General features: G+C 42.3%; 1 protein-coding gene across 1 annotated transcript in view; it reads right to left on the bottom strand.

Annotated features, from left to right (window-relative positions):
• Agpat5 (1-acylglycerol-3-phosphate O-acyltransferase 5) overlaps nt 1–11368 on the bottom strand; it is a 40458-nt gene extending 29090 nt beyond the window's left edge. Inside the window, exon 1 of the mRNA XM_004663165.2 lies at nt 11103–11368. Within this exon, the coding sequence (XP_004663222.1) occupies nt 11103–11321 (219 nt within the window). The 5' untranslated portion in view covers nt 11322–11368. The remainder of the gene's footprint in view (nt 1–11102) is intronic.
• Nucleotides 11369–14107: the final 2739 nt, after the last annotated feature.

The following is a 14107-nucleotide window of genomic DNA, read 5'->3' as shown; positions in this document are numbered from 1 at the left end:
ACCTTCCCCTGCCCCCCCCAAAAAAAAAGATACAGGTATGGTGGTGCATGCCTTTAATCCCAGCACATGGGAGGCAGAGGTAGAAGGATTGCTATTGAGTTCAAGACCAGCCTGAGAATATAGTGAATTTCCAGTCAGCCTGTGCCAGTTCCAGGCCAGTGAGAAACCTTCACTACCTCAAAGAAAAAGGTAGACAGTGCTCCTAAAGAAAGACACCTGAGTTATTCTCTGGCTTTCACATGGACCTGCACACATGTACACCTGCGCCATGTACACACACAAATCATATGTGAAATGGATACATCAATGCAGTAAATAAAGTACACAGATTATGTTCTTTAAAGAAAGACCTATCTGGAATCTTTGTATGAGTCACTCACCTCCCACCTTGAAATAGCATCCAAAAAATTTATATATTCAGTATTTTTTTATTCTGTCAACAACAGTAAACTTTGCTCAGTATTAAAGCCAAATCTTTAATGGCATCAAGATGAAATGAATTCAACTTGGTAAAATGGATAAAGAATTCAGTTCAAATGCTATAGGAATCACTCACCAACGGACAAAAGTGGCATCAAGAATTCAATCCACACCCCTTAAAATTTCTTATTCCACATGCACATTATCTTGCTGAAGGAAATGCTGTTTCCTACTAAAATACACAGAAAGTGGGGGAGCATAATTTAGTATCTCAAAGTAGATATTGAGATGGTATTTTTTTCAAGCTGTTTCTCTCACCATTTAAATATCAAACTCTACTTGGAATCAACAAAAATGAGTCAATGATATAGAGCAGCCTTCATATTTAAAACCTCAAGAGATCTGAGAGCAAAGTAAAAGTATAACCTATAACTCTTCATCAGAGTACTTTAACAGACATTAATAAACAAAAGAAAAAGAATGCAGAGATTCAATATGTATACATTCAATATATACTTTTTTCCTGCATATGTGTCCCTAAGGCACACCATCTACCTCTTTTTAAGATAGTGTCTCTCAATGGCTTAGAGCTCAACAATTAAGCTAGACCAGGCATCCACCATGCACTACCATATCCGGCGTTTCTGTGGGTACTGAAGATGGATCTCAGGTCCTCATGCTTGCATAGCAAGCACTTGACCCATGAAACTATCACCCCAACCTTGTTTTGATCCTATATTTATGAGGCTCCAAGGATGAATAAGCACTTCTCTCAAAAAAGAAGAAAAAGGAAAGAAAAAAAATTAAAAGCACCCTGGAATTTCTTTCATTCAGTGAAAAAGAAATGTGATATGGTTATTGCTTCAATTTTAAGTTGACTAATATGAAGGAGAAAAAAGCTTTCATTTTAAAACAATAAAATGATTAGTATCTTATTAACAAACTTATGACTAAGGAAATAGGGGTAGAGTAGTGTTTTTTAAATTAAGAAAGCTAAGTAGCCAGATGTGGTGGGTTTATACTTGGGAGGCTGAGGCAGGAGGATTGCCATTAGTTTGAGGCTAGCCAGAGCTACAGAATGACACTCTGTCTCAAAAAAAAACTGAAAGTTATGGGCTGGAGAGATGGCTTAGTGGTTAAGCGCTTGCCTGTGAAGCCTAAGGACCCAGGTTCGAGGCTCGGTTCCCCAGGTCCCTCATTAGCCAGATGCACAAGGGGGCGCACGCGTCTGGAGTTCGTTTGCAGTGGCTGGAAGCCCTGGCTCGCCCATTCGCTCTCTCTCCCTCTATCTGTCTTTCTCTCTGTGTCTGTCACTCTCAAATAAATAAATAAATAAATAGATTTTTAAAAAAACCTGAAAGTTAGCCAGGCGTGGTGGTGCACACCTTTAATCCCAGCACTCAGGAGGGTAGAAGGAGCACTATGAGTTCAAGGCCACCTTGAGACTACATAATGATTTCCAGGCCAGCCTGTACTAGAGTGAGACCCTACCTCGAAAAATAAAAAAACAAACAAACAAAAAAAGAAACCCTGGAAGTTAGAACTTACAAAGTATCCACATGTAAAAGTTCTTCCATTACCACCCCATCATCTTCTAGAGCAGCTTTCGCCTAGTTTTTTCAAGCCTCCCTCACCCTAGTGCCTTTCGGCTTTTATGCCCCTATCTCAAGCTTTATCACCCTTCCACACCTAGACCTGTCCTATTAGCAGGCATCTTAGAGGACCAAGGAAAGCTGTGCAGACTGAATAACACATCCTATAAACACCTTGGAGGCAAAAAGTAGATCACTTCCTTCCCTATACCCTGTACCACAGGTGCTTTCCAATACCCAGACCTCCTCTTAATGATGAAATTTACACTCTAGTACCTGCAATTATAGATGATGTATTTCTTCAAAACAAGGCACATGAAAATAAAAGGTTTTGTTTTATAATCATTCAAGTAATTTTAGAGCCATCATAATTTGTTTCTATAGAATTGCTCAGTTTTTTAGATTCATACAATTTTTTAAAATTCCATCTAAGGTCATTTTAAAGAAAGGAATAGTTTTCTAATTTTTAAAAATTTAATTCATAGGCAAACAATCAAAGAAATTTTGAACAATTATTCTCATTGGAACTGACATGGAAGTTACTACTATGTTCGGTCAAATAAAGCTGCCTAGCCTCACGTGCCAGCCTTCATGAGCTTGGGCTGTAGGCACTCCCTTGCCTCACTCTGATGCTTTCTCTGTAGTTTTTAATTTGCTCCAAACATGTAAACTACTTGAAATTTTCTCTTTTATATTCTAGAACAGGCAGTAAGATGGAATCTAACACCTAAGGCGGCCTCCATCTACCACCACCACAGGGACATAATTAATGTTATGGTTTGAGTCTAGAGTGGATCTCATAGGCTCAGGTTTTAAGTGTTTATTCCCCAAATGGTGGCACAGTTTAGGGGAGGCTGTGGAACCCTTAGGCAATAGGACCTAGGTGGTGGAAGTAGGTCAGCAGAGGTAGCCCTTTAAAGACCTCAAGTTCTGTCTCTGTTCTCTGCCCTGTTCTGTTATGTGCATACATACTCCTATTGCCATGGACTGATCTACTCTGCTCTGCCTTCTCTGCCAAGGTGGACTAAAACCACCTGAAATCATGAGCTAAATACATCACTGCTCCTTAAGTTGTTTATGTCAGGAATTTTGGTCACAGTAACAAAAAAAAATTGTTTAAAAATGTATTCTTGAGGGCTAGAGAGATGGCTTAGCAGTTAAGGCATTTGCCTGCAAAGCCAAAGGACCCAGGTTTGATTCCCCAAGACCCATGTGCATTCTTCAGCTAGGAAGACGGCTTACTAGTTGGAGCATGCCTATAAAACCAAAGGAACCAGGTTCAATTCCCCGGGACCCGCATAAGCCAGATGCATAAGGAGGCAGATGCATATGGAGTTCACTTGCAGTGGCTAGAGGCCCTGGTGCACCCATTCATATTCATTCCCTCCCTCCCTCTCCCTCCCTCTTTTTCTCTCTCTTCCCCCTCCTCTCTCTCTCTCTCTCTCTCTCTCTCTCTCTCCATCTTTCTCTCAAAGAAATAAATAAAATATTTAAAAAATACATCTTCATTTATCTCAATAAAAGTCAATTGCCTTCAGCATGCAAAACTTGAAATATAATACATATTTAGGGGAAAATGCTCATTATTCTTATAAAAAGATGATACCGAAAAAAGTGGTCATCCATCATACCTCACCCTAAAATGTGCCCCATTGGCACAGAACTATTTCCACTGAAAACAGCTGAGAAACAGCAGGTACATGAAGAGCTGTTGCCCACAGCCTTCTGCATAGGCAGAGCACAAGCCTCCCTGTGCAAAGGTAACATGAATTTCCATTTGTGAAAATATTTCCTTTCTACAGCAGGAGGATATGAAACTGCCAGTAAGAGTCTGCATAACAACTCTTAGGTTGTACACATTTCCCAGGCACCTTCCCGCAATATACCATCCCCTACGGCCCACACCAACTTTTCATTCTGACTCCACAATTTATCATCCTTTGTGAAAATCATATACAAACCCTTTGACTGCAGGTTCATTTCTTTTCTGAGGCCTCTCGCTCGCCATATAAATATAATTAACTGTGTATCTTTTCTCCTGTTAATCAGTCGCATGCCTTAGAGCCCCTATCTGAGAAAAAGGTTGTCTTCCCCTATACTTTGCAACATAATAGTCACTAAGACCATGGGCTTCACAGTAACATACATACATACATAATTTGGTTTTTCAAGATAGGGTCTCACTCTAGGCCAAACTGACTCTAGCTCAGACTGACCTAGAATTCACTATGTTGTCTCAAGGTGACCTCCAATTCATGGCAGTGATCCTCCCATCTCTGTCTCCCAAGTGCTGGGATTAAAGGCATATGCCACCATGCCCAGTATAATATATTTAAGTAGAACCTTACCTATCACAAAACTCTTACCCATTCAAGCATGCATGTGTCTTGATACTGTCCTTACTTTAGAGGGTGTGTGTTTCTTAGCATCTATAATCAACACTCATTGAACTTGGCAGTTGCACACATTAGTTCCTTTAGTCTTTGCATTAATTTCTTTTTGTTACTCTGTCTAAATATCTGATAGAAATAACTGAATGGTTTACTTTTAGCTCACAGTTTAAGAGGGTGGACAGTCCATCAGGGTAGCAAGACATGGTGGTAAGAGTGTGAGGTAGAGGTCACAAGGTATCTGCAGTCAGGAAAGAGAGAGATGAATGCTGATTCTTCCTTTATATTCAGGCTGGGACCAGCGCCAAGGAGATGGTGTTGTCCACATTCAGGGTGGATTTTCCCACTTCTGCTAAGTTTCTCTGGAAATTCCTTCACCAACATGTCTAGAAGTGGCTCTCCTAGGTGACTCTAAATCCAATCAAGTTGGCAAAGAAGATTAATCATCAGTCTTCAAAATAACATGAGAAAAATATTCCATTTAAGGATGAGATTACCACGGTTGAGAGTTGTCTTGACTAAGCTGACACACCATGTGGTAAACATAAGAACTGCACTCAGGTTTCTCATTCAAAGATCCTGTCTTTTAACAGTGATAAAACTATGTTTTACACAAGTTCCCATATGACAGAAGCCTATATAGTTTCTTCACTTTGAGCATTAACCACAAGGATATAAGAAACCCCTAAGAATAATAAACCAACACAAAATTCTCCCTATAGACACACATTAAGTAGAGGAGCAAAGTGACATGGTGTAAGTGACCACAGGACTGGCAGTCACGAGTTAATATCCTGCTGCAATTCATGTAAGACACGGTTCCCACCTTTTAAAGAAATTCTGGGACTCCGTGGTATTATCCTTTATTTCCAAAATTATTTGTTTATATATTTCAATAAGCATTCTCTTTTTTTCTGTATTAGCTTACATCTTTTCACAGTAATGAATGATATTTTCCTTGATGACAGAAGCCATTCTATCAATCTAAAATACTAGCCATACTGTGGTTGGAACTTTGCATGTCTCCTTTCAGGTAAAAACACTCATTTCTTTCTACTCTTTGAATTCTCATCCTAAGGCAACAACAGTGCTGCCTTCCATTAAATATCTCTTACATTTATACACAGAAAGTCCTCAAATAACAACACATTTACAATACTTATCTGGGGTTGTCCTCACTAGTTACTAGGGAGAAACTGAGGAAACAAAGTTAATTGCTGGTATATAAAACCACAGGCTTTTAGTGACTTGTTTCTCTGTCCCTTGGCAATTTCAGAATTCCTTCTTTTAAAAAATGTGACTTACCCACTCCCATCATATTCCTAAGAGCAGAGGCCAACAGACTTACTAAATCTTGTTAGATAAAACCCAACTAGTAGAGAGAGTCAACAATCCCCACTCCTTAAATGTGAGATTTATCTCCAGAGAAGGATTCCTTGCAGAATATTCTGCCCTTTTTTGTTCAAAAGAAAAGTTAAGTCATTCTAGAGGAGATAATATATACATTCAAATATGCTCATTCCATGTCAAAATAATATATGTAAATGTTACATAAAACAATTTTCACATTGACATGAGGTATGATGATGAAAGATGAAGACCAACTAAGGTTTCAGTAGGACTTAAGTGAACAGAGGAACAGTCAAAAATACACTGTGATCTAGGAGTGGTGGTTCATGCCTACAGTCCCAGCTCTTGAGAGGCTGAAGGGGGAGGAGTTCAAGGCCAGCCTGCACTACAGAATAAGTCCTAGGTTAGTCTACACTAGAGTGAGACCCTGCCTCAAAAACAAAATAAAAATATACTGTGGAGATTATTTTGATAATATGATAAAGAGCAGTTGGGCTAAGTGTGAAACCAAAGAGAAATGTACTCGGCCAGGATGAAATTTATACAGCCTTGAATGTCATGCCTAGAAATCTTTGTAACACCCTGGTATCACACTTCCTTGGGTATCAACTGAGAACTTTACTATGACTAAATACACTATGTTGCTTTGTTACCAGTTTTGCAAGTATAGCCTCAAAAGAGTTTGTTAAAACTGGTGGGGCACTCTTGGGTAAAACAAGCAAGGAGCTACTCTGAATGCCGAAAAGCTAATTGAACAACATTCTCAACACTATTAGGTACCAGATGTGTATTTTTCATACTATGATTTGCTTGCACACAGAGTAGGGGTCTCCTTTCAACAAATGTAACTACACCCTTTACCAAAGCATCTTCCTAATATGACCCTGAAGTTCCACTACCTTGAAATAACTCTTTCCTTGAAGATTCCACCTGTAAACTGCCTGGCCAGTTTCCTCATATGGACAAGAAATCTACCATGGAAGGGTGAATTGTCTATACAAGAGAAAATACTGGTTCAAAGCAACATCCACTAAAGGCTGACTGTTACTAACCCACTCCCTCCTTGCTCAGCAACAGCCAATCACAAAGCTTTATCAGCTACTTCAAAACCCGATGTGGGATTCTTCTGAATCTCAACATTTGACTCTTTCTCCTACATGGCCAGCATCTCTCACCTGCATCACTCTGGACTTTTTGCAGAGCTTCACACATAAAAAATGTCACTTGTTCAGAGAAGCTTTTCCAAACCCCTACCTCCACCTATTAGAGTAAAACAGGTCACACAGCACAGTCAATTTGAATTATAGTGTTACCACTTGTCGCCTTGCCAGAACCTATGCTCCTCATGGGCAAATTCCCATACACAGAAGCACAGCCAGCTCCTGAAGCAATGTGCACATGTAGATGTTACAAATGGATGCATAATAATTGGGTCCTATAGACCCTTTAAGAAAAATTACTGCTAAGTATTACATTGTTCATCTGTTAATATCAACCTCAAAGTAGTTTTAATAAAATGAGAAAACATTATACCAAAAAAAAAAAAATCACTTCTAAAGCCGGGCGTGGTGGCGCACGCCTTTAATCCCAGCACTCGGGAGGCAGAGGTAGGAGGATTGCCATGAGTTCGAGGCCACCCTGAGACTGCAGAGTTAATTCCAGGTCAGCCTGGACCAGAGTGAGACCCTACCTCAAAAAAAAAAAAAAAAAAAACCCACTTCTAATTCTAGTTAAGAAGGGTCAAGTCAGTTTCTTCAGCCCCTCAAAAATCAGACCAGTTTACAAAACAGGGAAGGTAAACTACACACATTGCTATATGTTTCCTTTGCTTTCCCTCATAATAGCACATTCTGTTTAAGGCTTCTGGTGATTGTATTGGACTGATTATCTAGGCAGAACGTGATGAGGTAAAACTCGATGATCCATGAGGCTCCTTCAACTCTAAACAAACATGTTTAATTTCAATTTAGATGCTTCCAACAGGATGCAAACTTGACTCAGCATGAGTTTAGGAGTGTCTGCTTAAGATAGCATAATACCAAGAACAGATCAGTTCCAAATGGTGGCACGATGTGCCTTTGCTGTTTCTCAATAACCTAGAATGACATTTCACTGATAAGTATGAACCTCCAGAAAAGGTAGGGAGTATCTGAGAACATTATTTGAACATCAAAATTTCAGACTTAAATTCTTTATCTTGCTTCCAGTGCTTTATAACTACTTTAAACTTAAAACAAGTCAGTTAAGGAAAAGTTTAAATTTATTTTGTATAAACTACGTGTCTCAGCAAAGATGATGACACACACTTATAATCCTAACTAGTCTGTAGGCTAAGTCACGAAAAAAGCATAGCCCTGTCCAAAAACAAACAAGTAAATAAGTAAATAACCTACACATATCACATCTAATTGCTACAATACAACAGCTTTGAGGAAAAAAAAAGGATAAACTTAAGTCAAAGCCATTAATGGAAAATGTATTTGAAATTAGATTCCAAAGTGAACAACAAATTTAAGCAGAAATAAAATGGTGATAAAAACCTTCAGTGGGTACTGGAGAGGCATGTATCAGATCACTAGACTGCTGGCCTGCCAATATCAATAATCAACTTTCAGTTTATTTCACTGGACTGAGACAAGAGAATTTTCTTTAAAACCATCTAAGAGGGCTGAAGATGGCTTAGCAGTTAAGGCACTTGCCTGCAAAACAAAGGACCCAGGTTCAATTACCCAGGACTCACATAAGCCAGATAGATACACAAGGTGGTGAATGCATCTGGGGTTTGTTTTTTAAAATGTGCTCTTAAATTACTAAAACTCCCCTCAGATAACAGTCAATAACAGTTTATATGGAATAAGAGTCATCACTAGCTTTAAAATGAAAGCTGTCAAGCAACTGAAATTAAAAAAAAAAGAAAGCTTCCTAGCCAAACATAACATCTCAATGACAAACTAATGATGAAAACCAATATGAAAAAAATAAGAATGAATAAGGTAACAGAATGGCCCTGTAAATACATGCCTTTTAGGGGAGGCTGAGGTAGGATTGCTGTGAGTTTGAAGCCACCCTGAGACTACATAATGAATTCCAGGTCAGCCTAGGCTAGAGGGAGACCTTACATCAAAAAGCAAGAAAGAAACCTCCACTATTTGTTACTCTATTGATTTCCTCTTAAAGGGATCCATGAAAACTATCAGAGGATAGCCTTGTCTAGCCAGAAAACTCAAGTTCTAGAGAAAGACTCTAACACACTCAAAATTCCCTGCTTTTGCTAAACAGCAAATAATCTCCCCCAACAAAAAATATGTGAGCAAGAAATCTTGGATTCTACATGTTTATTTAAAGTTCATAGCCTAGACTGGAGAGAGAGATGGCTTAGTGGTTAGCCTGTAAAACCAAAGGACCCAGGTTTGATTCCCCGAGTTCCCACATAAGCCAGATACACAAGGTGGTGCATGTGCCTGGAGTTCATTTGCAGTGGCTGGAGGTCCTGGTGTACCCATTCTCTCCCTCTCTCTCACTCTCTCAAATAAATAAAAATACTAAAAGAAAGAAATAAGTCTTTTAACTTAAAAGACCTTGAAATGCAAATTTATCTGTCCCAACATCACCACGTTGGATCAAATGCCAGAGAAGAGACCCTTACCCTTACTACTTGTTCCTGACTGAGATTTCGGACACAGCTGCCTGAAGAATGCCATATACTCTACACATATTCTCTTCCTAAAAATATCTCCAAGATTACTAAAATGACTAGCGAACCATGGTAGAATGAACACATAAGTCTTAACTCTCTGTGTAACTGATGGCAAATTGATTTCATTTTGATACATATTTTTGTTTCCACCACATAATGTGTAAGCTTGCTCAGTACCATCATAGTTCCCCTTACAAATTCATATATTTTTAAATATTTTGATAAGATGAATAGATATATCTTTGTCTCCTCTCTCAAACTTAGATTTAATTATATCCTACAAACAATATAATTTCAAAAGTCCTAAAATCACCTTTGTAGCTGCTTCTGAGCACTTGGATATGTGGCTCTCCAACACAGCCACACCTAACTCTCAAGGATTTCTATCCTTCCTCTAATCAACAAGATAACTTTGCTTCACTTTGATTCATCCTGACATTCTTTTCTGAGGCAGCTATCCAGAATGCCAGTTACACCTGAGCAGAGTCCCTGGGTTCTGGGGGGGACTTCTTAGATTGCAGAGCCTGCACCTTCAAGTTGTATTACCAGGTATCCCAGCTGCTGGGGAGAATATGATGTGAAATTAAATGCCTAACCACGACAGAACCACACATTAACACAAACTTGGAGAAGCAAGAGCATGGGAAGAAACTATCAGCTCAGAATTCTTAAAGCATTTTAGATAGGACCTATTCTAAAAGCCAATTACCATGAAACCTTGATGAGGAACAGTTTTCTTTCTTCCTCTCCTTTCTTTCCTAAGGAAACGCTTAAAACAGTAATTCACATACAGGCAATCTCCAACTGGAGCAAACTCAATCAGCAATCAATGAGTCTTTCAGCTGCAAACTTAATAAGGAGCCAAGTCATTGCTAAGTAAGAAAGAAAGGTAAAAAAGACAACATGATACCTTCTTAGTCTCTCCATCCCATTTCAACAGACCAGTGCCAAGAGAAAAAGAATGTCAGTCATAACAGAGCTTTTCCTTGGGACTGAAAACTAAAAGAAAACACACAATTTTTACTTTTTATGAGACTTCGACTAATGTTTATGAGGGATTTCTCCTTTTACTTATTGTTTCCAAAAGTTTTAATCTACACATCTCATCTCCAGAGAAAAGAACCAGCAACAGGAAGAAAGCAATCTGACAGCAGATCAGCCTAGTCAAAGCTGCTAAGAACCGTATCTACACAGTGAGGCTCTTACTGCAACAAAAGTATTCATTTCCTAGCTCACCAGGGAAGAACACAAGACAGGAGTTGTCCTTCCCCCGCTCCCCTCCCCCCAAATAGTAACATCAGTCCGTTTCAGGAGGAGTGCAAATGCATCCTGTCCCAACATCACCGCCACCTTGGATCCAATGCCACAAGCGGTGGAATGTGTGCCCTACTTTGCCGGCCCGGAGATGGACGGTCAGTCGCAGTGGTTGACCGGCCTGGGGACGGGGGATGGGTAGGGCCGGGGCTCACTCTCGCAGCCTCCAAAGGACGTGTGAGCAAGAAACTTCCCCCAACCGAAGGAGGCTGGCCGCCGCCGGCACGTGCTCCCGGGCTGCAAGAACCAGGCTAGGCGGTCGGCAGCGATGACTGAATCCCGCCGCTTGCAGACCCGGAAGCCGGCGTGGTGCAGCGACGGGCGCGGGAAAGGGCTTACCTGCACCCCCGTGTAGTTTTCGAAGAAGAAAAGCACCATGTTCTGGTAGACGCAGTAGAAGCGGTCGTCAAGCCTCTGGTAGATCCAGGCGGGCAGGAAAGCGGACAGCACCCGCAACACCGTCCAGGCTAGCAGGTAGGTGGGCGCGGAGCCCAGGAGCACGACCCCCGGCAGAAGGTAGCGCATGGAGTACGTGTGGAGCACCAGGGACAGCAGCATCCTCTTGCCTAGCTCGCCGCGACTCCGCCTGCGCTGGCCCGCCGGCCGTGCCGGGCCTCAGCCCCCGGCCAGCAGGCGGCCAATCACCGCGCGGGGCCGGGCCCGCCGCCGCCGCCGCCCGCTCCCGGGCTCCGCCCCCAGCCGCATGGGCAGCCCGCGAGGCCGCCAGGGCCGGGCGGGGACACGGACCCGGCGCAGCTCGCCGCCGCGGGCACTGAGGGGCAGGGTCTCCTCAGGAGCGCTCACTCCTCATGACCCGCGCCCGTCAGCGGGTCACCTGCGGGGGAGGCGGAGCTCCATGGCAATAACATGCCTCCTGATTGGTGGGTGGAGGCGGGTAACGCTCGCTCTGATTGGTCCGGACTGGCAGCGTGCAACGGCCTCAGGGCTCACGAGGAAGTCTGGCGCTCAGCACCGCGCATGCGCTGATGCGGATGCTGGGTGTGGATCCGCCAGAGGAGGTGGGCTTAGGTGGGTTCCCGCAGGAGGAGCCGGCCTGGGGTCGGGGGTGCTGCTTGTGTTCTGGGTGAGACCTACTTCTGATTCGGACTGGCCCTGCATCCGGGATTCATCCTCCAGCCGGGATGCAAGTGCGCGGCCAATATCGCGCCCGCGGCCCAGGGGGGACTTGCAGGTGTGGGGGGCGGGTCACAGGTCCTCCCGGCATCCCCATGATGTGTCGAGGGCCAGGCTTTCACTAGGACGTCACCCTGCCTGCCTCAGCCGTAGAAGAGGAGCTCTTCCCTCCTCTCTCACTGGGGTGTTTCAGAATTTCGCCGCCTCCCATTGCTATGATGATTACAGGTTTATGCACGCCCACCAACCCTTCACATGGCTGGCTTCTTACTTTATTACACCTTTTCAAAGTTCACTCTTGCTTCATTTTGCTGGCACTTGCTCTTTAACTTGTTTTTGAATGGATGATTTGTATTTTAATGACCTACTTTTTTTTTTAGTACTTGCCTATACATGTAAAATCCATAAATTTTGTCCCCCAAAACTAGGAACATTACTTAGCTGTAAAAACATCCACCAGCCTGGATCTAGTTGGAACTAAACAGTTCTACATTAGAGGCACTACATCTGGCTATTCTCACAGTAAAGTGGATAAATGCGTGTATATACTGAGGTGATTACCGGCTGCTTTTGTTTTGTCGCTTTCCAGTCCAGACCACTTAATCATCAATCCACAGGTATCTGCTTCTCATCCTAGCATTGCCTTAATCCTTTGCAGCCTGACTTCCTTTTCCACCACTGTGAGAGAAGGTGCTCTTTAAGGCTCATTGTTGAGGACTGCAGGCATTGCTTGGTGTAGATTGTGACTAAAACACTTTATTTCTTTCTTCCCTTCCTGGTCCAACGGTTAACAGTTCCATGTGGAGTGAAAAGAGGAAATTCATGGTACTTTGGATATGTTTCAAGATCTGATCTAGTCTGAGAACAAAGTGACATCTATGTAAGCGGGAGCTTAAGTATGGGTTAAGTTAGTTTAGCAACAGCTAGAGACAGGAGCAAAACTCCAAGGAGCACTGCTGAAGGATGGAGGCCTGAAGCTGGAAAAGCACCTAGCACTCCTGTTAAGCACTAGGGTGTGTGAAATGAAGTTCCTAAAAAAGCTACATCTGCTGGACATGGTGGTGCATGCCTGTAATCCCAGCATGGGGGCCGGGGGGGGGGAGCAAATGGAGGAGGATTGCTGTGAGTTTGAGACCAAACCCCAGACTACATAGTAACATGTCAGCCAGGGATAGAGTGAGACCCTACCTCGAAAAACCAAAAAGAAGGAAAAAAAAAAAAAAAAGTCTGGACTGGGGAGATGCCTCAGTGATTAAAGGTACTTGCCAGTCAGGGTTTGATTCTCCCAGTACCCACATATATAAGTCAGATACACAAAGTGACTCATGTGTCTGGAATTTGTTTGAGCAGCAAGAGGCCCTGGCACACCCATACTTTTCCTCTCATAAACAAATGAATTTTTATTGAGAGCTTTATTGTATGAACATATTGCATATTGGTCATATTCACGTCAGGTTATATTCATATATTTCCTCTCTTCAACAGCCCCCACTACACTGAGGGCCCACCTCGGGAAGGTTATCTGTATTTACTATGGATCATGAATGTACCAGTCAGTCTCTGTGGGAGTGACAATGCTTCAGAGTACACCTTCCCACCCTGGGGCTCTTAAATTCTTTCTGTCCCCTTTTCTGAAGTGTTCCCTGAGCTGTGGAGGGTGTGTTATGTCTCTTTTAGAAAAAGCCACATCTGTGTCAAAGATTTGGCAGAATGATTGACTAGGACTTTGGTAACTGTAGAGTTGGAATGTTGCAGAGCCACAAGTAATTGGACTATCTTTAATCAATCCTTAATAGTCATCTCTGTATCTGACCTGCTTTGTGATTATTAGGCAAACCTTTTGAAATGTACTAACTTTCATAGACCACCAGCTTCCACCAGCCCAAAAGCTAAAACAGGACTTCAGCTAGCACCCATTACTGTTAAAATTAAGTGTTGGAGTCAAAGGCTAGGGCCCAAACCTCAGATCCACAACATATTCTTTACTTTTCTTTTTTTTTTTTTTTTTTTTTTTTGGTTTTTCGAGGTAGGGTCTCACTGTAGCCCAGGCTGACCTGGAATTCACTATGGAGTCTCAGGGTGGCCTCGAACTCACGGCAATCCTCCTACCTCTGCCTCCCGAGTGCTGGGATTAAAGGCGTGCACCACCACGCCTGGCACAACATATTCTCAATAAGCTAATTAAGGAGACAAGTAATGGTGACTAGCAG

The sequence above is a fragment of the Jaculus jaculus genome, chromosome 12, assembly GCF_020740685.1.
Source record: "Jaculus jaculus isolate mJacJac1 chromosome 12, mJacJac1.mat.Y.cur, whole genome shotgun sequence".
Classification (NCBI taxonomy): domain Eukaryota; kingdom Metazoa; phylum Chordata; class Mammalia; order Rodentia; family Dipodidae; genus Jaculus; species Jaculus jaculus.
Note: the sequence above shows the minus strand (reverse complement) of the source record. Positions and strands in the feature narration are given on the sequence as shown.